At 44.8% G+C, this 27,672-nt stretch overlaps 1 protein-coding gene across 1 annotated transcript; it reads left to right on the top strand.

Moving 5' to 3' along the window:
• Window positions 1-407: 407 nt before the first annotated feature.
• On the top strand, window positions 408-22,767 carry LOC110538705 (IgGFc-binding protein). The gene is made up of 31 exons (XM_090193374.1): window positions 408-1,085; window positions 3,074-4,300; window positions 4,497-4,837; window positions 4,956-5,529; window positions 5,622-6,226; window positions 6,389-6,959; window positions 7,111-7,709; window positions 7,801-8,344; window positions 8,506-8,702; window positions 8,952-9,090; window positions 9,239-9,564; window positions 9,683-10,256; window positions 10,349-10,953; window positions 11,116-11,686; window positions 11,838-12,436; window positions 12,528-13,071; window positions 13,233-13,429; window positions 13,679-13,817; window positions 13,966-14,291; window positions 14,410-14,983; window positions 15,076-15,680; window positions 15,843-16,413; window positions 16,565-17,163; window positions 17,255-17,798; window positions 17,960-18,156; window positions 18,406-18,544; window positions 18,693-19,021; window positions 19,144-19,717; window positions 19,849-20,450; window positions 20,565-21,126; window positions 21,316-22,767. The coding sequence occupies exons 1-31, from the start codon at window positions 1,040-1,042 to the stop codon at window positions 21,738-21,740; spliced, it is 14,445 nt and encodes a 4,814-aa protein (XP_090049500.1). The 5' UTR covers window positions 408-1,039; the 3' UTR covers window positions 21,741-22,767.
• The last annotated feature ends 4,905 nt before the right edge of the window (window positions 22,768-27,672 follow it).

Raw genomic sequence — 27,672 nt, 5'->3', positions numbered from 1 at the left:
TTTTATTTTATATATATTGAGGTAGATTGAGGTAACATTTTATGAAACAGATGTTTGTTTCCAATTTATTTTAAAAGTATTGTTTATGAGGAATAATACAATGCTTACATTTTACATTTTTTATTTCACCTTTATTTAACCAGGTAAGCTAGTTTTAGCAACTGCAACCTGGCCAAGATAAAGCATAGCAGTTCGAGACATACAACAACACAGAGTTACACATGGAATGAACAGAACATACAGTCAATAACACAGTAGAATTTTTTTAAATTAAAGTCTATATACAGTGAGAGAAAATAAGGTCAAATAAGGGAGTTAAGACAATAAATAGTCCATGGTGGTGAAGTAATTACAATATGGCAATTAAACACTGGAATGGTAGATGTGCAGAAGATGGGTGTGCAAGTAGAGATACTGTGGTGCAAAAGGAGCAAAATAAATAATTACAGTATGGGAATGAGGTAGATGTATGTATGCCTAATGTAAATGTTTTGATTAGATGGAAACTTCAGACACGCAGTTGTCAATATACGCATTACAGTCATGCATATGCTATGTTGACTTAATAAGTACGGTAATTCAATATTTTGTCAAGGATGTGTTATTTTTTACCCATCCTCTTCACAATATAAGACACCCTCTCATCCCTCCCTGTCTGTTATATCCTTCATGGTCCCACCAACAGGTAAAGTACGGACATCAAGTCAGTCTTTTGGATTAGAATAAATGGTGAATAGAATCAGTTGAAGACCAAATTATTACAGAGCTGAAAGTGAATTGAAATAAACTATTTCTTATCTTTGTAAATACATGTACAATGTATAAATGCAAACTAATTTATATTTACAAAATATTTATGTCATTTTTTGATGTATATAAATGAATGAAAGTAAATGCATTTAAAATGAATTATATTTGTTTTCTCTCCTGTCATTAGCTTTTCTATAATATAATCTAAAACCAAACTAATTTCGTTTTTACATCCATTTTCCATTTTTTCCCCATGTCATTTGTTGACTGTGCATTTTAGTTTCCAGCCATGGGGACAACTTTCGAGCTTTGTGTGGCTGTCAGCCTATTCATAGGTAAGAATCACAGTTTACCTTTCAATATTCCATGTTATGTAATTACTACCAGAATTGAGCAAGTTGATTATTTGTTAATATCTAACATTATGGTGAAACATACAGTGCCTTGCGAAAGTATTCGGCCCCCTTGAACTTTGCAACCTTTTGCCACATTTCAGGCTTCAAACATAAAGATATAAAACTGTATTTTTTTGTGAAGAATCAACAACAAGTGGGACACAATCATGAAGTGGAACGACATTTATTGGATATTTCAAACTTTTTTAACAAATCAAAAACTGAAAAATTGGGCGTGCAAAATTATTCAGCCCCCTTAAGTTAATACTTTGTAGCGTCACCTTTTGCTGCGATTACAGCTGTAAGTCGCTTGGGGTATGTCTCTATCAGTTTTGCACATCGAGAGACTGACATTTTTTTCCCATTCCTCCTTGCAAAACAGCTCGAGCTCAGTGAGGTTGGATGGAGAGCATTTGTGAACAGCAGTTTTCAGTTCTTTCCACAGATTCTTGATTGGATTCAGGTCTGGACTTTGACTTGGCCATTCTAACACCTGGATATGTTTATTTTTGAACCATTCCATTGTAGATTTTGCTTTATGTTTTGGATCATTGTCTTGTTGGAAGACAAATCTCCGTCCCAGTCTCAGGTCTTTTGCAGACTCCATCAGGTTTTCTTCCAGAATGGTCCTGTATTTGGCTCCATCCATCTTCCCATCAATTTTAACCATCTTCCCTGTCCCTGCTGGAGAAAAGCAGGCCCAAACCATGATGCTGCCACCACCATGTTTGACAGTGGGCATGGTGTGTTCAGGGTGATGAGCTGTGTTGCTTTTACGCCAAACATAACATTTTGCATTGTCGCCAAAAAGTTTAATTTTGGTTTCATCTGACCAGAGCACCTTCTTCCACATGTTTGGTGTGTCTCCCAGGTGGCTTGTGGCAAACTTTAAACAACACTTTTTATGGATATCTTTAAGAAATGGCTTTCTTCTTGCCTTCTCCTTGTATGAGCTGAAAGTTTAGAGGGACGGCCAGGTCTTGGTAGATTTGCAGTGGTCTGATACTCCTTCCATTTCAATATTATCGCTTGCACAGTGCTCCTTGGGATGTTTAAAGCTTGGGAAATCTTTTTGTATCCAAATCCGGCTTCAAACTTCTTCACAACAGTATCTCGGACCTGCCTGGTGTGTTCCTTGTTCTTCATGATGCTCTCTGCGCTTTTGACGGACCTCTGAGACTATCAGAGTGCAGGTGCATTTATACGGAGACTTGATTACACACAGGTGGATTGTATTTATCATCATTAGTCATTTAGGTCAACATTGGATCATTCAGAGATCCTCACTGAACTTCTGGAGAGAGTTTGCTGCACTGAAAGTAAAAGGGGCTGAATAATATTGCACGCCCAATTTTTCAGTTTTTGATTTGTTAAAAAAGTTTGAAATATCCAATAAATGTCGTTCCACTTCATGATTGTGTCCCACTTGTTGTTGATTCTTCACAAAAAAATACAGTTTTATATATTTATGTTTGAAGCCTGAAATGTGGCAAAAGGTCGCAAAGTTCAAGGGGGCCGAATACTTTCGCAAGGCACTGTAAATACAGTAGCTTGGCAAATGAAATCTTTATTGCCTCCTCTAATTAGATAGTACATTTATGTTGTTTGTTCTGCAGGGCACACTATATTATAGACATATAATACTGGTTATAAAGCTATGCAGGGGGAAGCGACAGCATCTGTACTGTTATGTACACAAACATTTGTATACAATCATGTCATTCAAGCAAAAACGAATTATTGTGTGCCTTACTAAATTGACACTTGACAGTCAGTGAATTCAACAAGAGCAGTCGGAGCAAGACAATTGTCCTGTATTTAAGCTATAGTAAACTATTCATTATTAAACTGATATTACATTAGTCAAATGGTTGCAAAAAGAATGCAGATGCTCATCTGTAAAATTGTCTTTCTTCCTTTATGTTTAGTGGTCAGTGGATCATGCCCAGTGGGGCGGGAGTTCATTACTGCCTTTATGCCTAACTATTTGCTGAGCTACCATGATGATCAGAGTCTTCAACTGGCCATAACCACACAGGATTATCCAGCCATTGTTCAAATTCAGGTCAATGCAATCGGTTTCTCCACCTCAGTGAAAATAGATAAACAGAACACCAAATGGATCACCATACCTGGTAACGCTGAAATTGGGGGTCCAGGAGCTTCCACCAAAACAGTGCAGGTCACCTCCAACTCTGACATCTCAGTGGTGGCCTTCAACTACAAGTTCTCAACCGGAGACAGCAGTGTGGTCTATCCAACTGACCAGCTGGGTACTGACTATGTGGTCTTCACCCCCGATGAGGGTCCAAGCAACATGCACAAGCTTATGTCTATTGTCAATGGCAAAGAGCCCAACAAGATCACGATCATCCCTGTCTCCAACATAAATCTCAGTGGCGTGGATTCCTGGAAGCAAAGACAGGCGGTGATTGTTACTATGGACCCATACCAGGTCTATCTCTACCAAAGCTACACCACTTTCACTGGGACCAGGGTCAAAGCCAAGTTCCCTGTGGCGGTCCTGGGGGGACACGAGTGCGTTGCAGATGGAGGCCGCTGCAATCACGTCTACGAACAACTGCTACCAGTACAGAGCCTCTCCACCAATTACCTGGTTCCTTCCATGCACATGTCCAATTCAACTGACTTTGTAAACATTGTGGCCTCAGAGGACAACACTCTAGTTAAGATCTTTGAGGGAAAGCTATCCACTGCTAAAGAGCTGAAAGCGGGGCAGGCGTATGTGGTTAATGTCCAACCCAAATATCCGCTGATCATCAAAAGTGATAAGAAGGTCATGGTGATGTACTTCAGCAACAACAAGCCCTACGATCCGTTCCTCACCAACATCCTCCCAACGTCTGATCTGGCCAACGAGTGGTCGGTGGACACGCAGAGCAAATTCGAGAGCACATTGGTCATTGTCTCCGAGAGGGAAGGGATCAACACCGTTAAAGTCTGTGAGAAAAATACATGTGTGAAATCTCTCCAATGGACATTATTCAACTCAGACCCTAAGTACATGTGGGTAAATATTCCATTGGGAGAGAAGCAACAGCATTTCTCCATCAAAGGCGACTCCCTCATGGCTGTTTACGTTTATGGTGGTATGCCAAGGGACGGCTACGCTACAACAGGAGTATGTTCCAAAGGTACGCTGTTTAATTGACACATCCACTTAACTGGCCTATTGACTGCCCCTCAACACCTCCCACGTTAAATAGGACAACTATTAAACAACACAATGCAACGCAACACAAAAAAACAAAACGCAACGCAACACAACACAACAAATGCACTGCATGAAAACTAGAATTAGTCTTGAACGTTGCTTCTGTACTCCCTCAGGCACTGCCCCACCCACTCTACCACCAGACCCCTGTGAGAAAGTCAAATGCAGAGAAAAAGAAGAATGTACAAAGGGGGTTTGTGTCCACATCTCCAAAGCAACATGCAGGGCTGTGGGGGACCCCCACTACCTCACCTTTGATGGGGAGCGGTTTGACTTCCAGGGCACCTGCTCTTACGTCATGGCCACGGTTGTTAAATCTGAACCTGGTCTCATCCCGTTCACTGTTCTGACCAAGAACAACCACAGAGGGAACAAGAGGGTGTCTTTCGTGAGGAAAGTCTCAGTCACGGTCTATGGGCTGACTGTTGTGATCAGTACGCATAAAGGGAAGGTTGAGGTGAGTAACAAGAGACCAGAGGGAAATGATCAGAGTTGGGCTCGGTTCCATGGTAAATTTGGTCAATCCAGGAGATGAACTGAGTGGTTTTTCCATATGCTTATTGATCTTTTCTTAGGTGAATGGTGAGAATGTCTACCTGCCTGTGACCCTGGCCGGAGGAAACCTAACGGTGGTGTATAGTGGCAGCTATGCTGTTCTGAAGACAAACTTTGGCCTGAAGGTTATGTACGACTGGAACATGAATTTCTACATCACTGTCCCCAGCAGCTACTTCCGCACCCTGGGTGGGCTCTGTGGGAACTACAACGGGGATCACAACGACGAGTTCACTAACCCCAAAGGTAACAAGGAACCCACAGTGGTGAAGTTTGCCCAGAGCTGGAGAACTGAAGATGGCGACTTGTTCTGTCATGATGACTGCCAAGGGGAATGTCCTAGCTGCACTCCGGCTCTCCAACAGAAATACAAGGGAGAGAAGTTATGTGGTCTCTTGGCCAAAAAAGATGGCCCATTCGCAAGCTGCCACAAGGTCCTGGACCCAGGCGTGTTCATGGACAACTGTGTATTTGACGTCTGCATCAATAAAGGCATCTACCAGTTCCTCTGTGAGAACATGAAAAGCTACAATGATGCCTGCTTGGCTGAGGGGGTCAAAATTAGCCCTGAGTGGAGGATAATCACTGCATGCCGTGAGTTTCTTTCTTTCCAGACATTTCATAAAGATTTTTAGATTGCACTTTTCACTATTATTTACATATATTTTCTCATTTCACATTTGCAGCACTGGAATGTCCATCAAACAGCTACTACGAGGCGTGTGGCACAGCTTGCCCTGCCTCTTGTTCAGATCTAGATGCCGAAGCAAAGTGCAAGGAACCCTGTGTGGAGACCTGTCAATGCAACAAGGGCTTTGTCCTCAGTGGAGACAAATGCATCTCCAAGGAGAGCTGTGGCTGCTCTTATGAAGGACGATACTACCCGTCTGGAATGAAGTTCTGGGAAGATGACAAATGCACAAAGCAGTGTGAATGCAATCCAGCAACAGCCAAGGTTGAATGCAAAGCAACAGCATGCAAGAAATCAGAGGTGTGTGGCCTGCAGAGTGGTAAGAGAGATTGTTACCCAACATCTTATGCCACCTGCCAAGGTTCAGGCGACCCCCACTACCGCACGTTTGATGGCAAGAGGTTCGACTTCCAGGGAACGTGTACTTACGTTCTCTCCAAATTGGTCAGCAAAGACGACAGATCTCTGGCACCTTTTGAGGTGCTTGTAAAGAATCAGAATAGGGGGAGGAACACGGCAGTGTCTTACACAAAGACAGTCACCATCACTGTCTTCAGAAACATCATCATCATGAGTAGGGACAACCCTGGCAAAGTATTGGTAAGCTACCTTAAAATGTTATCCATTCCTAATGAATGACATAATTGCCTTCTGGGTCTATTTTGTCAATGAGCTTTTATGATTATACTACTTAATGTAAGAAGAAATATCAGGACATTATCATCCTTCATGTTCCATTCAAGTTTTGTTCTCTCTTCCCAGGTCAACAACCAGTATGTGAACTTGCCATTTGATACAGAAGACGGCCAACTGTCCATCTTCCGCAGTGGGTATTTCGGGGTGGTGAAGACCAAATTTGGCCTGACACTGAAGTTCAACTGGAACAGCCACGTCTCCCTAACCCTCCCCAGCACCTACTCAGACCTCATCGGAGGGCTCTGCGGAAACTGGAATGGCCAACGGAACGACAATCTCCTCAAACCAGACAGGAGCCCTGCTAACACCCCAACAGTATTCGGGGACAGCTGGAAAGTGGGGAACGACCCTGGCTGCTCCAGCGACTGCGGCGGCAAGAAGTGCCCCACCTGTGACCACAGCCTGATGCTTGATTACCAAACAGGGAAATATTGTGGCAGGATCACAGACAAAAACGGTCCGTTCAAGCACTGCCACGCCAAGGTGGACCCCAGAGAGTACTATGAGGACTGTGTGTTTGATATGTGTATGTACCGTGGCCATGCCTCTGCCCTCTGTAACGCCCTCAGCACCTACACCACCGCCTGCCAGGATGCCCCTGCCAAGGTGGAACAGTGGAGGTCGGACAGCTTCTGTCGTAAGTAGTGCACAGACACACATCAGATGTGTATTTCAAAACAACTACTGTAACAATTTTGATCATTACTATAAGTCATAAGTGATTTGTCTAGCTAACAGCTTCTGGTTCCAACATTAAATTCTATCATGTTTGACCTAATGTGTTGTAGCGTCTTCCTGTAAGCCCAACAGCCACTATGAGGTGTGTGCCTCAGGCTGCCCCCAGACCTGCAGCGGCCTCGATGAGCCTGAGAGCTGTGGGAACTCCCTGTGCACTGAGGGATGTGTCTGTGACGAAGGGTTCATACTGAGCGACAGCGAGTGTGTGCTGCTGGCTGAATGTGGCTGCGTTCACCAAGGCCAGTACTTCCAGATGGGCCAGGTGTTCTTCCCCAACGGCCAGTGCAAAGAGCGCTGTGTGTGTAACAAGGATGGAGACGTGGAGTGTAATGTAAAGTTTGCCTGCGGTCCCAGTGAGAAGTGCCAGGTCCAAGACGGGGTGCAGGCCTGTGTACCCATGAGCACGGGCACCTGCCATGTGAGCGGGGCCAGGAGATTCCACTCGTTCGATGGCAGCTGCTTCGGCCTACACGGGGACTGTGTGTACAAAATGTCAGAGGTTGTGGAGAAAGACGGATCGATGGCTCCATTTGTTGTATCAGTGCAGCAGTTGACCAAGATGGATGATGCAATGGTCACCAGGAGGGTTGACATACAGGCCTACAAATACAAGATATCTATGTCTCCCAGAGTTATATGGGAAATAATGGTAGTTTTCTGTCTTGATCTATTCATTTCAGTATTAAAAAGCAACACTTCATTAGAAAAACTGATGTTTTCAATCTTTTCTCCTTTCACAGGTGGATGACGTTACAGCAAATCTCCCACTGTCACTCGGAGATGGAAAGGTCAGGGCCTACCAGAACGGCATTAACATCGTCGTGGTAACAGACTTTGGCTTGATGGTGACCTACGACACCGTTGCTGGCGCCATTATACAGCTACCATCCACTTACAAAGGTGTTACCGGTGGTCTCTGTGGCAACTATAATGACAAGAAGGAGGATGACTTCCTGCTGCCCAGTGGGCTGCAGGAGCCGTCTGTGGAGAAGTTTGCAGCGGGGTGGTTGGTGGTTCAGAAAGGGGTCAAATGTCAGACAGGATGTGACGGTGGCTTGAAGTGTCCTCCCACCAGTGGACCCCCACCGGCTTGTAGCATCATGAAGTCAACCAAGGGTCCATTTGCCCAATGCCATGCTGTTGTGCCACCACAAGAGCACTTTGAGGAGTGCATGAAGGAGGGAGAGGGTGGGGATGCCCTGTGCCGCCACTTACAGACATATGTGACTTTCTGTCAGGTATCCGGTGGCCTTGTCAGCAGCTGGAGATCTGACCAGTTTTGTCGTGAGTGAATTTTGATATTTGAAGTTAATTTACCTTATCCTGGTTTATCTTAGTGTGCAATATTTTTCTGACCTAATGCTCTGCTGAAAAACATTTGAAGCTGAAGCTGATTTAAGTTTTTTGATAACATGCATCTCCTCCTATTTCCATCTGTCCTCTAGCTCTGACGTGTCCAGCTAACAGTCACTATGAGTTGTGTGCCGACACCTGTTCTTCTACCTGTTACTCTCTCAGCGAGTCTCCAAAATGCCCACTATGCCAGGAGGGCTGCCAGTGTGACGACGGCTTTGTGTTTGATGGTGGCAAGTGTGTCCTACTGGAGAACTGTGGCTGTGTGGTTGATGCACACTATTACAAGGTGATCCCTGGTTAATTGTGTATCGACAAATAAACTGCCATATCATATATTAACAAATCTATGTTATCCTAAAGTGATTATTACAAATATAGGCCTATATCTGTTCTACGCTAAATGCAAATATAAAGTGGAAATAATATAATCAATCACTATCCTTGGTAAATATATGTATTGTTTACAATCATCCTATGGTTACCACCATAGTATAAACACTCCATGATATCATTGACATATTTTGCTGATTTTCAGTCTGGCCAGTCTGTGATCCTGGGAAACTGTTCTGAGACCTGCAGCTGTGCCGCAGGAGTGTTCACCTGCAAGAACTCCCAGTGCAAAGGGGGTCAGAAATGTGGGATGAAGAATGGAGTCATGGACTGCTACAGCATAGGTAAAGAAATACATTAATAATAATAAAACCAAACATATATGGCTTTGTGTTAGTACATTTGGATGTAGAATTATGGACTTTATTGATGTTCTATTTTGATATTACGATGAGCAAGATATGTCAGCATCTCTAATGCACATTTTGTCAGACCCCTGTGAGGACACTGCGTGCCGTGAGAAAGAAAACTGTGTGGTGATGAACAATAAGGCGATATGTGTGGCCCAGTCCAAGTCCACCTGCAGGGCTGTGGGGGACCCCCACTACCTCACCTTTGATGGGGAGCGGTTTGACTTCCAGGGCACCTGCTCTTACGTCATGGCCACGGTTGTTAAATCTGAACCTGGTCTCATCCCGTTCACTGTCCTGACCAAGAACAACCACAGAGGGAACAAGAGGGTGTCTTTCGTGAGGAAAGTCTCAGTCACGGTCTATGGGCTGACTGTTGTGATCAGCACGCATAAAGGGAAGGTTGAGGTGAGTAACAAGAGACCAGAGGGAAATGATCAGAGTTGGGCTCGGTTCCATGGTAAATTTGGTCAATCCAGGAGATGAACTGAGTGGTTTTTCCATATGCTTATTGATCTTTTCTTAGGTGAATGGTGAGAATGTCTACCTGCCTGTGACCCTGGCCGGAGGAAACCTAACGGTGGTGTATAGTGGCAGCTATGCTGTTCTGAAGACAAACTTTGGCCTGAAGGTTATGTACGACTGGAACATGAACTTCTACATCACTGTCCCCAGCAGCTACTTCCGCACCCTGGGTGGGCTCTGTGGGAACTACAACGGGGATCACAACGACGAGTTCACTAACCCCAAAGGTAACAAGGAACCCACAGTGGTGAAGTTTGCCCAGAGCTGGAGAGCTGAAGATGGCGACTTGTTCTGTCATGATGACTGCCAAGGGGAATGTCCTAGCTGCACTCCGGCTCTCCAACAGAAATACAAGGGAGAGAAGTTATGTGGTCTCTTGGCCAAAAAAGATGGCCCATTCGCAAGCTGCCACAAGGTCCTGGACCCAGGCGTGTTCATGGACAACTGTGTATTTGACATCTGCATCAATAAAGGCATCTACCAGTTCCTCTGTGAGAACATGAAAAGCTACAATGATGCCTGCTTGGCTGAGGGGGTCAAAATTAGCCCTGAGTGGAGGATAATCACTGCATGCCGTGAGTTTCTTTCTTTCCAGACATTTCATAAAGCTTTTTAGATTGCACTTTTCACTATTATTTACATATATTTTCTCATTTCACATTTGCAGCACTGGAATGTCCATCAAACAGCTACTACGAGGCGTGTGGCACAGCTTGCCCTGCCTCTTGTTCAGATCTAGATGCCGAAGCAAAGTGCAAGGAACCCTGTGTGGAGACCTGTCAATGCAACAAGGGCTTTGTCCTCAGTGGAGACAAATGCATCTCCAAGGAGAGCTGTGGCTGCTCTTATGAAGGACGATACTACCCGTCTGGAATGAAGTTCTGGGAAGATGACAAATGCACACAGCAGTGTGAATGCAATCCAGCAACAGCCAAGGTTGAATGCAAAGCAACAGCATGCAAGAAATCAGAGGTGTGTGGCCTGCAGAGTGGTAAGAGAGATTGTTACCCAACATCTTATGCCACCTGCCAAGGTTCAGGCGACCCCCACTACCGCACGTTTGATGGCAAGAGGTTCGACTTCCAGGGAACGTGTACTTACGTTCTCTCCAAATTGGTCAGCAAAGACGACAGATCTCTGGCACCTTTTGAGGTGCTTGTAAAGAATCAGAATAGGGGGAGGAACACGGCAGTGTCTTACACAAAGACAGTCACCATCACTGTCTTCAGAAACATCATCATCATGAGTAGGGACAACCCTGGCAAAGTATTGGTAAGCTACCTTAAAATGTTATCCATTCCTAATGAATGACATAATTGCCTTCTGGGTCTATTTTGTCAATGAGCTTTTATGATTATACTACTTAATGTAAGAAGAAATCTCAGGACATTATCATCCTTCATGTTCCATTCAAGTTTCGTTCTCTCTTCCCAGGTCAACAACCAGTATGTGAACTTGCCATTTGATACAGAAGACGGCCAACTGTCCATCTTCCGCAGTGGGTATTTCGGGGTGGTGAAGACCAAATTTGGCCTGACACTGAAGTTCAACTGGAACAGCCACGTCTCCCTAACCCTCCCCAGCACCTACTCAGACCTCATCGGAGGGCTCTGCGGAAACTGGAATGGCCAACGGAACGACAATCTCCTCAAACCAGACAGGAGCCCTGCTAACACCCCAACAGTATTCGGGGACAGCTGGAAAGTGGGGAACGACCCTGGCTGCTCCAGCGACTGCGGTGGCAAGAAGTGCCCCACCTGTGACCACAGCCTGATGCTTGATTACCAAACAGGGAAATATTGTGGCAGGATCACAGACAAAAACGGTCCGTTCAAGCACTGCCACGCCAAGGTGGACCCCAGAGAGTACTATGAGGACTGTGTGTTTGATATGTGTATGTACCGTGGCCATGCCTCTGCCCTCTGTAACGCCCTCAGCACCTACACCACCGCCTGCCAGGATGCCCCTGCCAAGGTGGAACAGTGGAGGTCGGACAGCTTCTGTCGTAAGTAGTGCACAGACACACATCAGATGTGTATTTCAAAACAACTACTGTAACAATTTTGATCATTACTATAAGTCATAAGTGATTTGTCTAGCTAACAGCTTCTGGTTCCAACATTAAATTCTATCATGTTTGACCTAATGTGTTGTAGCGTCTTCCTGTAAGCCCAACAGCCACTATGAGGTGTGTGCCTCAGGCTGCCCCCAGACCTGCAGCGGCCTCGATGAGCCTGAGAGCTGTGGGAACTCCCTGTGCACTGAGGGATGTGTCTGTGACGAAGGGTTCATACTGAGCGACAGCGAGTGTGTGCTGCTGGCTGAATGTGGCTGCGTTCACCAAGGCCAGTACTTCCAGATGGGCCAGGTGTTCTTCCCCAACGGCCAGTGCAAAGAGCGCTGTGTGTGTAACAAGGATGGAGACGTGGAGTGTAATGTAAAGTTTGCCTGCGGTCCCAGTGAGAAGTGCCAGGTCCAAGACGGGGTGCAGGCCTGTGTACCCATGAGCACGGGCACCTGCCATGTGAGCGGGGCCAGGAGATTCCACTCGTTCGATGGCAGCTGCTTCGGCCTACACGGGGACTGTGTGTACAAAATGTCAGAGGTTGTGGAGAAAGACGGATCGATGGCTCCATTTGTTGTATCAGTGCAGCAGTTGACCAAGATGGATGATGCAATGGTCACCAGGAGGGTTGACATACAGGCCTACAAATACAAGATATCTATGTCTCCCAGAGTTATATGGGAAATAATGGTAGTTTTCTGTCTTGATCTATTAATTTCAGTATTAAAAAGCAACACTTCATTAGAAAAACTGATGTTTTCAATCTTTTCTCCTTTCACAGGTGGATGACGTTACAGCAAATCTCCCACTGTCACTCGGAGATGGAAAGGTCAGGGCCTACCAGAACGGCATTAACATCGTCGTGGTAACAGACTTTGGCTTGATGGTGACCTACGACACCGTTGCTGGCGCCATTATACAGCTACCATCCACTTACAAAGGTGTTACCGGTGGTCTCTGTGGCAACTATAATGACAAGAAGGAGGATGACTTCCTGCTGCCCAGTGGGCTGCAGGAGCCGTCTGTGGAGAAGTTTGCAGCGGGGTGGTTGGTGGTTCAGGAAGGGGTCAAATGTCAGACAGGATGTGACGGTGGCTTGAAGTGTCCTCCCACCAGTGGACCCCCACCGGCTTGTAGCATCATGAAGTCAACCAAGGGTCCATTTGCCCAATGCCATGCTGTTGTGCCACCACAAGAGCACTTTGAGGAGTGCATGAAGGAGGGAGAGGGTGGGGATGCCCTGTGCCGCCACTTACAGACATATGTGACTTTCTGTCAGGTATCCGGTGGCCTTGTCAGCAGCTGGAGATCTGACCAGTTTTGTCGTGAGTGAATTTTGATATTTGAAGTTAATTTACCTTATCCTGGTTTATCTTAGTGTGCAATATTTTTCTGACCTAATGCTCTGCTGAAAAACATTTGAAGCTGAAGCTGATTTAAGTTTTTTGATAACATGCATCTCCTCCTATTTCCATCTGTCCTCTAGCTCTGACGTGTCCAGCTAACAGTCACTATGAGTTGTGTGCCGACACCTGTTCTTCTACCTGTTACTCTCTCAGCGAGTCTCCAAAATGCCCACTATGCCAGGAGGGCTGCCAGTGTGACGACGGCTTTGTGTTTGATGGTGGCAAGTGTGTCCTACTGGAGAACTGTGGCTGTGTGGTTGATGCACACTATTACAAGGTGATCCCTGGTTAATTGTGTATCGACAAATAAACTGCCATATCATATATTAACAAATCTATGTTATCCTAAAGTGATTATTACAAATATAGGCCTATATCTGTTCTACGCTAAATGCAAATATAAAGTGGAAATAATATAATCAATCACTATCCTTGGTAAATATATGTATTGTTTACAATCAATCTATGGTTACCACCATAGTATAAACACTCCATGATATCATTGACATATTTTGCTGATTTTCAGTCTGGCCAGTCTGTGATCCTGGGAAACTGTTCTGAGACCTGCAGCTGTGCCGCAGGAGTGTTCACCTGCAAGAACTCCCAGTGCAAAGGGGGTCAGAAATGTGGGATGAAGAATGGAGTCATGGACTGCTACAGCATAGGTAAAGAAATACATTAATAATAATAAAACCAAACAGATATGGCTTTGTGTTAGTACAGTTGGATGTAGAATTATGGACTTTATTGATGTTCTATTTTGATATTACGATGAGCAAGATATGTCAGCATCTCTAATGCACATTTTGTCAGACCCCTGTGAGGACACTGCGTGCCGTGAGAAAGAAAACTGTGTGGTGATGAACAATAAGGCGATATGTGTGGCCCAGTCCAAGTCCACCTGCAGGGCTGTGGGGGACCCCCACTACCTCACCTTTGATGGGGAGCGGTTTGACTTCCAGGGCACCTGCTCTTACGTCATGGCCACGGTTGTTAAATCTGAACCTGGTCTCATCCCGTTCACTGTCCTGACCAAGAACAACCACAGAGGGAACAAGAGGGTGTCTTTCGTGAGGAAAGTCTCAGTCACGGTCTATGGGCTGACTGTTGTGATCAGCACGCATAAAGGGAAGGTTGAGGTGAGTAACAAGAGACCAGAGGGAAATGATCAGAGTTGGGCTCGGTTCCATGGTAAATTTGGTCAATCCAGGAGATGAACTGAGTGGTTTTTCCATATGCTTATTGATCTTTTCTTAGGTGAATGGTGAGAATGTCTACCTGCCTGTGACCCTGGCCGGAGGAAACCTAACGGTGGTGTATAGTGGCAGCTATGCTGTTCTGAAGACAAACTTTGGCCTGAAGGTTATGTACGACTGGAACATGAACTTCTACATCACTGTCCCCAGCAGCTACTTCCGCACCCTGGGTGGGCTCTGTGGGAACTACAACGGGGATCACAACGACGAGTTCACTAACCCCAAAGGTAACAAGGAACCCACAGTGGTGAAGTTTGCCCAGAGCTGGAGAGCTGAAGATGGCGACTTGTTCTGTCATGATGACTGCCAAGGGGAATGTCCTAGCTGCACTCCGGCTCTCCAACAGAAATACAAGGGAGAGAAGTTATGTGGTCTCTTGGCCAAAAAAGATGGCCCATTCGCAAGCTGCCACAAGGTCCTGGACCCAGGCGTGTTCATGGACAACTGTGTATTTGACATCTGCATCAATAAAGGCATCTACCAGTTCCTCTGTGAGAACATGAAAAGCTACAATGATGCCTGCTTGGCTGAGGGGGTCAAAATTAGCCCTGAGTGGAGGATAATCACTGCATGCCGTGAGTTTCTTTCTTTCCAGACATTTCATAAAGCTTTTTAGATTGCACTTTTCACTATTATTTACATATATTTTCTCATTTCACATTTGCAGCACTGGAATGTCCATCAAACAGCTACTACGAGGCGTGTGGCACAGCTTGCCCTGCCTCTTGTTCAGATCTAGATGCCGAAGCAAAGTGCAAGGAACCCTGTGTGGAGACCTGTCAATGCAACAAGGGCTTTGTCCTCAGTGGAGACAAATGCATCTCCAAGGAGAGCTGTGGCTGCTCTTATGAAGGACGATACTACCCGTCTGGAATGAAGTTCTGGGAAGATGACAAATGCACAAAGCAGTGTGAATGCAATCCAGCAACAGCCAAGGTTGAATGCAAAGCAACAGCATGCAAGAAATCAGAGGTGTGTGGCCTGCAGAGTGGTAAGAGAGATTGTTACCCAACATCTTATGCCACCTGCCAAGGTTCAGGCGACCCCCACTACCGCACGTTTGATGGCAAGAGGTTCGACTTCCAGGGAACGTGTACTTACGTTCTCTCCAAATTGGTCAGCAAAGACGACAGATCTCTGGCACCTTTTGAGGTGCTTGTAAAGAATCAGAATAGGGGGAGGAACACGGCAGTGTCTTACACAAAGACAGTCACCATCACTGTCTTCAGAAACATCATCATCATGAGTAGGGACAACCCTGGCAAAGTATTGGTAAGCTACCTTAAAATGTTATCCATTCCTAATGAATGACATAATTGCCTTCTGGGTCTATTTTGTCAATGAGCTTTTATGATTATACTACTTAATGTAAGAAGAAATCTCAGGACATTATCATCCTTCATGTTCCATTCAAGTTTCGTTCTCTCTTCCCAGGTCAACAACCAGTATGTGAACTTGCCATTTGATACAGAAGACGGCCAACTGTCCATCTTCCGCAGTGGGTATTTCGGGGTGGTGAAGACCAAATTTGGCCTGACACTGAAGTTCAACTGGAACAGCCACGTCTCCCTAACCCTCCCCAGCACCTACTCAGACCTCATCGGAGGGCTCTGCGGAAACTGGAATGGCCAACGGAACGACAATCTCCTCAAACCAGACAGGAGCCCTGCTAACACCCCAACAGTATTCGGGGACAGCTGGAAAGTGGGGAACGACCCTGGCTGCTCCAGCGACTGCGGCGGCAAGAAGTGCCCCACCTGTGACCACAGCCTGATGCTTGATTACCAAACAGGGAAATATTGTGGCAGGATCACAGACAAAAACGGTCCGTTCAAGCACTGCCACGCCAAGGTGGACCCCAGAGAGTACTATGAGGACTGTGTGTTTGATATGTGTATGTACCGTGGCCATGCCTCTGCCCTCTGTAACGCCCTCAGCACCTACACCACCGCCTGCCAGGATGCCCCTGCCAAGGTGGAACAGTGGAGGTCGGACAGCTTCTGTCGTAAGTAGTGCACAGACACACATCAGATGTGTATTTCAAAACAACTACTGTAACAATTTTGATCATTACTATAAGTCATAAGTGATTTGTCTAGCTAACAGCTTCTGGTTCCAACATTAAATTCTATCATGTTTGACCTAATGTGTTGTAGCGTCTTCCTGTAAGCCCAACAGCCACTATGAGGTGTGTGCCTCAGGCTGCCCCCAGACCTGCAGCGGCCTCGATGAGCCTGAGAGCTGTGGGAACTCCCTGTGCACTGAGGGATGTGTCTGTGACGAAGGGTTCATACTGAGCGACAGCGAGTGTGTGCTGCTGGCTGAATGTGGCTGCGTTCACCAAGGCCAGTACTTCCAGATGGGCCAGGTGTTCTTCCCCAACGGCCAGTGCAAAGAGCGCTGTGTGTGTAACAAGGATGGAGACGTGGAGTGTAATGTAAAGTTTGCCTGCGGTCCCAGTGAGAAGTGCCAGGTCCAAGACGGGGTGCAGGCCTGTGTACCCATGAGCACGGGCACCTGCCATGTGAGCGGGGCCAGGAGATTCCACTCGTTCGATGGCAGCTGCTTCGGCCTACACGGGGACTGTGTGTACAAAATGTCAGAGGTTGTGGAGAAAGACGGATCGATGGCTCCATTTGTTGTATCAGTGCAGCAGTTGACCAAGATGGATGATGCAATGGTCACCAGGAGGGTTGACATACAGGCCTACAAATACAAGATATCTATGTCTCCCAGAGTTATATGGGAAATAATGGTAGTTTTCTGTCTTGATCTATTCATTTCAGTATTAAAAAGCAACATCGGATTAGAAAAACTGATGTTTTCAATCTTTTCTCCTTTCACAGGTGGATGACGTTACAGCAAATCTCCCACTGTCACTCGGAGATGGAAAGGTCAGGGCCTACCAGAACGGCATTAACATCGTCGTGGTAACAGACTTTGGCTTGATGGTGACCTACGACACCGTTGCTGGCGCCATCATACAGCTACCATCCACTTACAAAGGTGTTACCGGTGGTCTCTGTGGCAACTATAATGACAAGAAGGAGGATGACTTCCTGCTGCCCAGTGGGCTGCAGGAGCCGTCTGTGGAGAAGTTTGCAGCGGGGTGGTTGGTGGTTCAGGAAGGGGTCAAATGTCAGACAGGATGTGACGGTGGCTTGAAGTGTCCTCCCACCAGTGGACCCCCACCGGCTTGTAGCATCATGAAGTCAACCAAGGGTCCATTTGCCCAATGCCATGCTGTTGTGCCACCACAAGAGCACTTTGAGGAGTGCATGAAGGAGGGAGAGGGTGGGGATGCCCTGTGCCGCCACTTACAGACATATGTGACTTTCTGTCAGGTATCCGGTGGCCTTGTCAGCAGCTGGAGATCTGACCAGTTTTGTCGTGAGTGAATTTTGATATTTGAAGTTAATTTACCTTATCCTGGTTTATCTTAGTGTGCAATATTTTTCTGACCTAATGCTCTGCTGAAAAACATTTGAAGCTGAAGCTGATTTAATTTTTTTGATAACATGCATCTCCTCCCATTTCCATCTGTCTTCTAGCTCTGACGTGTCCAGCTAACAGTCACTATGAGTTGTGTGCCGACACCTGTTCTTCTACCTGTTACTCTCTCAGCGAGTCTCCAAAATGCCCACTATGCCAGGAGGGCTGCCAGTGTGACGACGGCTTTGTGTTTGATGGTGGCAAGTGTGTCCTACTGGAGAACTGTGGCTGTGTGGTTGATGCACACTATTACAAGGTGATCACTGGTTAATTGTGTATCGACAAATAAACTGCCATATCATATATTAACAAATCTATGTTATCCTAAAGTGATTATTACAAATATAGGCCTATATCTGTTCTACGCTAAATGCAAATATAAAGTGGAAATAATATAATCAATCACTATCCTTGGTAAATATATGTATTGTTTACAATCATCCTATGGTTACCACCATAGTATAAACACTCAATGATATCACTGACATGTTTTGCTGGTTTTCAGTCTGGCCAGTCTGTGATCCTGAGCAACTGTTCTGAGACCTGCAGCTGTGCCGCAGGAGTGTTCACCTGCAAGAACTCCCAGTGCAAAGAGGGTCAGAAATGTGGGATGAAGAATGGAGTCATGGACTGCTACAGCATAGGTAAAGAAATACATTAATAATAATAAAACCAAACATATATGGCTTTGTGTTAGTACATTTGGATGTAGATTTATGGACTTTATTGATGTTCTATTTTGATATTACGATGAGCAAGATATGTCAGCATCTCTAATGCACATTTTGTCAGACCCCTGTGAGGACACTGAGTGCCGTGAGAAAGAAAACTGTGTGGTGATGAACAATAAGGCGATATGTGTGGCCCAGTCCAAGGCCTACTGCTGGTTGTTCGGTGACCCTCACTATAGCACGTTCGATGGCCAGCCCTTCTCCTTCATGGGTACCTGCTCCTACATTCTGGTGAATACGACGGGCAAAGATCCCTCCCTGCCTCAGTTCAGCATCCAGACTAAGAATGAGCCGCGAGTCAACTCCAAGGGCTCCTTCCTCAAATCAGCCAACATAGACCTGAGTGGTCACAGGATCACCATTCTCAGTGGCCAAAGAGGGACAGTGGAGGTGGGTGGCTTCCAGTTATACTTGATTCAGATTTTCCATGTTGAAGTTGAATGTAAGAATCCTCTATGCTCTCCATCCACTTTAAGTCCTCTTTAATTCCTCTTCTCTCTCTCTTGTCTCAGATTGATGGCATTAGGTCTGACCTCCCTGTGAGTTTGGAGTCTGACAGCATCAGAATCACAGAGTCTGGTATCCAAGGGACCATCCAGACAGATGTTGGCTTGAAGATCACGTTTGACTGGACCGCCTTCTTCATGGTGACCATCAGCAGCAGTTACTACGACAACCTCGGTGGCATTTGTGGCAACTACAATGGTAACAAAACAGACGACTTCACCACTCCCACAGGTGTGCTTTCGGCAAATACCACGGCGTGGGTGGCATCCTGGAGTGTTGCTGACGGTGATCCATTCTGCCGGCATGTCTGTAATGGCAACTGCCCCACGTGCTCAGAAACAGACCGGGCACTTTATACTGGACCAAAGTACTGTGGTTTGATGACAGACGGAAGGGGCCCATTTCACCAGTGTCATAAGAAAGTGCCAGTGAAGGAGTTTGCCTCAGACTGCCTCTATGATGTGTGTCTGAATGAGGGTCGACAGGAAGTGTTGTGTGAGACCTTGGCTAACTACGTGGCCAAATGTCAGCAGGCTGGGGTTGTAGTCTCACCGCTGTGGAGAAAGGCCTCCGACTGCCGTAAGTTCTCAGCTAAAACAAAACATCACATTTATGAACTCAGACATTCTGAAATGTGTATAATGTGTCAAATGAATTTGCAGAATGTATTAGGACTACATTTGATGTTTGTTTTTTCTCAACTCAAACAGCCCTGGCTTGCCCATACCACAGCCACTATGAGCTATGTGGCACTGCCTGCCCTGCTACCTGTGCCATTCCCAATGTCCCCGAAATCTGTTCCAAAGTCTGTGTGGAAGGCTGCCAGTGCGACATGGGTTACGTGCTCAGTGGTGAACACTGTGTCATCAAGGAGACAGGGTGTGGCTGTACACACAATGACCATTACTACCTGCCTGAAGAAACCTTTTGGGAGGGCAACACATGTCAGAGTAAGTGTGTGTGCGACGGAGCCACACAGAAGTTGGTGTGTATGCCTAGGAAGTGCAAGGCTAGTGAGCACTGTGAAGTGGTCAACGGGGTTCAGGACTGCTACCCCCTCAGCTTCAAGACCTGCTCAGCACAGGGGGACCCCCACTTCCGCACCTTTGATGGGAAGCGCTTCGACTTCCAGGGAAACTGTATCTACAAGCTGGCTGGGGTCTGCTCCAAAGATCCCGATCTGGAGAGCTTTGAGGTGACTCTGGAGAACAACAACAGGGGCAGCACCAGAGTCTCTTACGCCAAGGTGGTGACTGTCATTGTGTTGGGAAGTAGTTACACCGTCACAGGTGATTATCACGGCAAAGTTCTGGTGAGTAATAAAGGTCCTATCTATTTTGTATAATATCCTGTTTTGAAAGGGGGAAAAAACAGTCTTACGGAATAGTATCCATTCTACTCTCTATTTTTACTGGACTGTATTTAGGTGAACGATGTCCTGACATCTCTGCCATACTACTCCAACAACACTGAGGTTCAGATCTACAGAAACAGACGTTTTGCTGTTCTGGAGACTCATTTCGGTCTCAAGGTCTCCTTCGACTGGTCCAGCGAGGTGAGGGTGAAGGTCCCGAGCACCTACCACAACGCCATCTGTGGTCTCTGTGGCAACCTCAATGACGACCCTAATGACGACCTGCTTCTGCCCAGCGGGAAAAAGCCCATGAGTCCCAAGGAGTTTGGAAACAGTTACTGGGTAGCTGACGTACCGGGCTGCTCCCACGAGTGCAAAGATTGTGCCGTTGTAGACATCCCCCTTATAAAGCCCAAATATGTCAGCGCCTGTGATGTCATTGTGGATAAGAGTGGTCCCCTCAGAGACTGTATTGGTAGAGTGGACTCTGATGAGTACAAAGAAGACTGCATATATGACATGATCCTCAACAACGGCCTACTGACGGCAGCCTGTGACATCATCACCAACTATGTAGAAGAGTGTCAGGAGAAGGGAGGGAAAATTGAGGTCTGGAGGAGTAAAGACTTCTGCCGTAAGTTCTCTGCTTTTTGTATCACTAATCTTCAGGTTTATGATGAGTCGCAATTCATAAATTCTTTAAACAGGAATCTGACAGTAAATAAAGACTGCAAATTCTAAACCCTACATTTTAAATGAAATCCTGAAATTGTAAAATTGTAACTGATTCCACAGACCTTTCTTTCTCACTGTGTGTTTTCAGACCTCCCCTGTCCAGAGAACAGTGTCTACAGCCTCTCGGCCTCCGGGTGCCCGGCCACATGCTATTCCATGTCCTCCGCCCCAGGATGCACCACTCCTCCAGGGGAGGGCTGTCAATGCAAACCTGGTTTCCTGCTGAGCGATGACAAGTGTGTCCACGTGAAGAACTGTGGCTGTCACCACAAGGGTCGCTACTTTGTGTCCGGTGAGGTCTTCTATAAGGAGAACTGCCACCACCGCTGCAGCTGTAACTCCGGCGAGATGGCCTGTGAGGTGGCGCCCTGCGGTCCGAAGACCACGTGTGCGGTGGTGAAGGGGGTCAGGGGCTGTTACATTATCAGCAGCAAAGATTCAAACAACCAGTCATGGATTGAAAAACTCCTTAACAAATATGGAAAACCTGTACATATCAAGTTTGGAGGCTAGAACATTTTAATTTTCAAATAAGATCTCATGGATCTAAAATATCCTTTAAAAACTTCCCTTTCATGTCCAGGTTGTAGGCTAAAGCATTTCAACATAAAATAGTAAAATTACCTTCAAATGACCTTCTGTATGTGATAACATATTCTGAACTATATAATGCTGTGAGGGATTATGAGTACTCATGCATGGAATTGTTATTTAACTCTGTATTTGTTATAATCCAAATATAATCCCATAATTGTGATCAGATTATCTCTGTATGCATGTATCTCTGTCTATCCTTTAGTCAAGAGAATTTTCAATCCCAATGATAATAACTGACAATCAATAGCTCTGACCAATCCCCGAGATCTGTAAAACCATGGGTTTAATAATAATTAGTCAAAGGCTCAGTTTAGGCAAAAAGATAGTACAGTTTATTCAGAGAATATTCTTAAATCCATTATACAAAGACATCCACTTTATAGCTGCGCACATACTTCCACACAAACAGTAGGTATCCTACACACATACTTCCACACAAACAGTAGGTATCCTACACACATACTTCCACACAAACAGTAGGTATCCTACGCACATACTTCCACACAAACAGTAGGTGAGTTTTATCTCTATAGTTCTCACCACTGTGTATCACTGCCCAGCCAACAGTTCCATTCCCCCCGAGATTAGGGAAACCTTGAGAAGTACTCCCTATGCTCTCATAGGTTCCTCAGAAGCCTAGCCAGCTCGGCCCAAACACAGTTTAACACAGTTTTTTTCTTCTTCGGCACACACATACAAGTTCAAACCCTAAACTACGCCTTGCTCAGACAGCCTGTGTTTTTCCACTATACAGATACATTGTTTCATCTAATTCTGACTAAAACTACACACATCATCAGATTATCATTTTATGATTCTAATCAATTTCATACAGTTATAAGGTTTCAGAGTGGAATCATTTTATCATTATCTTTCAACATATACATTATTTTATTACCTTCACAACTTTCAAAAGCCTAATAATAAACATATAGCAGCAAAATGAGTCTGTGTCATCTGTTTATCCTACATTTAGTAGTAATGGTGGAATTACTACAGTTTTGGTTTAATCAGATATCTCAAAACCTCTCAATTCATTCAAACAAAACTGTTGAGTATATTAATCTTGTATATGCCATGCCATATTATATACTGCCTCTGCCCACTGGGCACAGATGTCAGTTCAACGTCTAGTTTTGAATTATTACTTGTGAGGTATTGAGTTGTCAACGTGAAATCAGCAACACGTGTCACCATGTCATTGGATTTTGGGTTAAACGTTTGGTGAAAAAAAGACAGTGACCTTATATTGATGACTTTTTTGCAAATCCAATCAGTTTTTCACATTAATTCAATGTCATAAAGTAGTTTTTGGGGGTTGAAATTACTTCGGAAACAACGTTGATTCAACCAGTGTTTGCCGAGTGGGTGTTATTGCAAAATAACACAAATCAGTTTGGTGGTTTGGTTATGGTATTGTTGTGGCTATTGGAATTTCTTTCTCTCCAAACAGCATACGTTTGACAGTCATTTCAGCTAAATAAATGTTGTATGTTGACATCAGTACTACTCCACAAACGGACACTGCTGGTCAGATAACACACAGCTGTTGGTACTACGTTCTTGCATCAAAGATTGTATTGATTATATATTTTCTGGAATACAACTCTCTTTCCTACAGGGCTAAAGCCACTATGCACTGTCAATATATTCTACAGTTATCTCTGTTAACTCTACTCTCCCTGCCAGGTACCATTTTATCTTTGTTTCAGTTAATTATACATGTTAGGGTATTCTCATCACAAGGACAATTATGTTTTCAATGGCTGTTTTCAGGCACACTGGCACAGACCTGGTCTGTCTGGTACCGTGACAGGGACAGGATTACTGTTATCTGTGCATCAAAAGGCTCGTCAGTGGTATTTGACTGTATATACAGCTACCCAGATACCCAGATAGTTAGAAGAAAGATATGGTTCACTCCGAGAGGCGATACAAAACAAGATGGCTCACAGCAAGGAGATGGAGTGTTTAACACATCTGGACTGACTAATAAATCAAGATACAGTGGAAGAACAGAGTTTTATGACCAAGACAATAACTGCACACTGAAACTCAACAATGTGACTGAAGATGACAGTGGCAGATTCTTCTTCAGATTTGAGGCAAATACAAGTAATCAGCCCCCTCAGTGATTTACAGGGTCATTGGGTGTGGACCTGAAAATATCAGGTAAATCTAGATTTTATGTACATGTCATCATACCAAACAATTAAGGTATTACCTAATGTAGGGTGGCCAGTTATTAACCCTTCAACAAGTCCTATATTTGTTATACATGTTTCTTCTTCATGTCAGTCTTATCCCTAAAATTAAATGAAAATGGCTCTGTTAAAGAGAGAGACAACGTCACCCTGGCCTGTACCTCCTCCACCTGTAAACCTCCCCAAACGGAGTTCCTCTGGTTTAAAACAGGGATGAAAACTGCCGAGGGCCCAAGAAGGTGACAGTTTTTTTTTTTGCACTGAAACATGCAAAACCTCCCTGCTAGGGGGAAATGCATGTTTTAACTAATTAAACAAGCAAAACCTCCCTGCTAGGGGGAAATGCAGGTTTTAACTAATTAAACATGCAAAACCTCCCTGCTAGGGGGAAATGCAGGTTTTAACTAATTAAACAAGCAAAACCTCCCTGCTAGGGGGAAATGCAGGTTTTAACTAATTAAACAAGCAAAACCTCCCTGCTAGGGGGAAATGCAGGTTTTAACTAATTAAACATGCAAAACCTCCCTGCTAGGGGGAAATGCATGTTTTAACTAATTAAACAAGCAAAACCTCCCTGCTAGGGGGAAATGCATGTTTTAACTAATTAAACAAGCAAAACCTCCCTGCTAGGGGGAAATGCAGGTTTTAACTAATTAAACATGCAAAACCTCCCTGCTAGGGGGAAATGCATGTTTTAACTAATTAAACAAGCAAAACCTCCCTGCTAGGGGGAAATGCATGTTTTAACTAATTAAACATGCAAAACCTCCCTGCTAGGGGGAAATGCAGGTTTTAACTAATTAAACAAGCAAAACCTCCCTGCTAGGGGGAAATGCATGTTTTAACTAATTAAACAAGCAAAACCTCCCTGCTAGGGGGAAATGCATGTTTTAACTAATTAAACAAGCAAAACCTCCCTGCTAGGGGGAAATGCATGTTTTAACTAATTAAACAAGCAAAACCTCCCTGCTAGGGGGAAATGCATGTTTTAACTAATTAAACAAGCAAAACCTCCCTGCTAGGGGGAAATGCATGTTTTAACTAATTAAACAAGCAAAACCTCCCTGCTAGGGGGAAATGCATGTTTTAACTAATTAAACAAGCAAAACCTCCCTGCTAGGGGGAAATGCAGGTTTTAACTAATTAAACAAGCAAAACCTCCCTGCTAGGGGGAAATGCATGTTTTAACTAATTAAACAAGCAAAACCTCCCTGCTAGGGGGAAATGCATGTTTTAACTAATTAAACAAGCAAAACCTCCCTGCTAGGGGGAAATGCATGTTTTAACTAATTAAACAAGCAAAACCTCCCTGCTAGGGGGAAATGCAGGTTTTAACTAATTAAACAAGCAAAACCTCCCTGCTAGGGGGAAATGCATGTTTTAACTAATTAAACAAGCAAAACCTCCCTGCTAGGGGGAAATGCATGTTTTAACTAATTAAACAAGCAAAACCTCCCTGCTAGGGGGAAATGCATGTTTTAACTAATTAAACAAGCAAAACCTCCCTGCTAGGGGGAAATGCATGTTTTAACTAATTAAACATGCAAAACCTCCCTGCTAGGGGGAAATGCAGGTTTTAACTAATTAAACAAGCAAAACCTCCCTGCTAGGGGGAAATGCATGTTTTAACTAATTAAACAAGCAAAACCTCCCTGCTAGGGGGAAATGCAGGTTTTAACTAATTAAACATGCAAAACCTCCCTGCTAGGGGGAAATGCATGTTTTAACTAATTAAACAAGCAAAACCTCCCTGCTAGGGGGAAATGCATGTTTTAACTAATTAAACAAGCAAAACCTCCCTGCTAGGGGGAAATGCATGTTTTAACTAATTAAACAAGCAAAACCTCCCTGCTAGGGGGAAATGCAGGTTTTAACTAATTAAACATGCAAAACCTCCCTGCTAGGGGGAAATGCATGTTTTAACTAATTAAACATGCAAAATCTCCCTGCTAGGGGGAAATGCATGTTTTAACTAATTAAACAAGCAAAACCTCCCTGCTAGGGGGAAATGCATGTTTTAACTAATTAAACAAGCAAAACCTCCCTGCTAGGGGGAAATGCAGGTTTTAACTAATTAAACAACAAAGAATATGATCTGCATGACCAGTTTCTGTGTCACGAGTCCGACCGAGGGTGTTTCCCTTTCCCGGGCAGGTGGCGCTCGGCGGTCGTCGTCACCGGCCTATTAGCTGCCACTGATTGTTTTTCCTTCCCCTCCTTGTATGTTGAGTGGTAGCACCTGTGAATGTGTAATTAGTTTGTCTTTATTAGACAGCCGGCCCGCCTGGTTGTTGTGCGGGATTATTTCATTGTAAACCTTCGGCTCTGTGGTATAGGCACGTTGTGTCCCATTTGTACATTTTGATTCCCTGTGTTTTGGGAACGTAACGTTTTTGTGAGCACCCTGTGGTGCATTGGTGCGATTAAAGGACGCGCAGCATTGAACTCTCTGTCTCCTGCATTTGACTCCACACCCACGACACCCGGAGCATTACATTCTGTGTGTAAAATAAAAAGTGAATAATGTGAACCTAACTCACAGCTAAAAAATGTAAAGAAAGCAATCCAATCTTATTTGTTGCCTAGGCTTTACTGCAAATGACACTCAAGTCTTGAGAAAAAAAACAATACACTAATATTGCAGTTAACCCTGATAGCCTTTATATAACCACACACATAAATATTGCACTTGGGAAATGCTGCATTCTGTTATGTAAACGATTGACTGAGCCTTGGATACAGCCAGTATTGCTCCAAATGTGCATCACTCGTTTGCTCACACCCAGTAGTGATGCAACCCCCCCAAAAATGTTCTCATCGAATCTACACAAATCGCATAGGTCACCAATTTTGGATTCAAAACGGCAAATTTCGCCAAAAGGTGACTAGTTTGCAACCCTGGTTTGAAGATGGCCACCCACTCCCTGGTGGGCAGTATCGCCTAGGTCCACTTTCCTCTAATGACACTGGGTGCAACTCCTGTGGTCTGGGACAAGGCATGTCTACACCAATACTGCTGGATGTGAGATGTAAGTCAGCAAGATTTTTTCAGTAGTCAGCTATCTTCAAGTTGTTGTTTTCTCTTCTCAGTGGCCAATGTAAATTTCAGTTGGCCTGGTTGATTCATTGTCTGTATTAATGTATAAATGCAGTACTACTAACATACAATCAAATTAATACACACAGACCAATGTTGTTTTCTGTACGTCTGCTACCAGATGCTCCAACGGACGTTTCTGTTAAGGTCAGCCCGAGCCACGAGGTAGTGAAAGGCAGTCGTCTGACTCTGACCTGCTGCAATAACGCCAACCCTGCAGCAGAGACCTACACCTGGTTTCAGAGGACAGGAACGCTAACTTCACTAAGATTAGGGATGGGGAAAGAACACACCTTCCACAAAATAGATTCTGATGACAGTGGACTGTACTTCTGTATGGCCCAGAATGCCGTTTGATCACAGAACTTTACAGAACTGGAGTTGAAAGTTAAAGGTACTGCAACGCTTCTGCACTTCTTGTATGCCACGCTGTTGTGATGTCTGCCCTGTGTATCTCAACAAAACAATGGCAGACAGGGATATGAAGTTACAGTATATGATGTTGCATGTCATCTGTGGAATATTTAGGAGTAAATATTTTATATTC

This window comes from Oncorhynchus mykiss, chromosome 2 (assembly GCF_057628025.1).
Source record: "Oncorhynchus mykiss isolate SJ-2025 chromosome 2, ASM5762802v1, whole genome shotgun sequence".
Lineage (NCBI taxonomy): Eukaryota > Metazoa > Chordata > Actinopteri > Salmoniformes > Salmonidae > Oncorhynchus > Oncorhynchus mykiss.
The sequence above is the reverse complement of the archived record's forward strand: the minus strand, read 5'-3'. Positions and strand labels throughout refer to the sequence as shown.

What these genes read in the sequence shown, in the direction of transcription:
- LOC110538705 (XM_090193374.1), top strand. Translation starts at nt 1,040, where the DNA reads ATGGGGACAACTTTCGAGCTTTGTGTGGCTGTCAGCCTATTCATAG. An exon ending in TTGATGCACACTATTACAAG is followed by an intron (nt 8,703 to 8,951) that starts GTGATCCCTGGT and finishes GCTGATTTTCAG; the next exon opens with TCTGGCCAGTCTGTGATCCT. An exon ending in ACAACCCTGGCAAAGTATTG is followed by an intron (nt 10,954 to 11,115) that starts GTAAGCTACCTT and finishes CTCTCTTCCCAG; the next exon opens with GTCAACAACCAGTATGTGAA.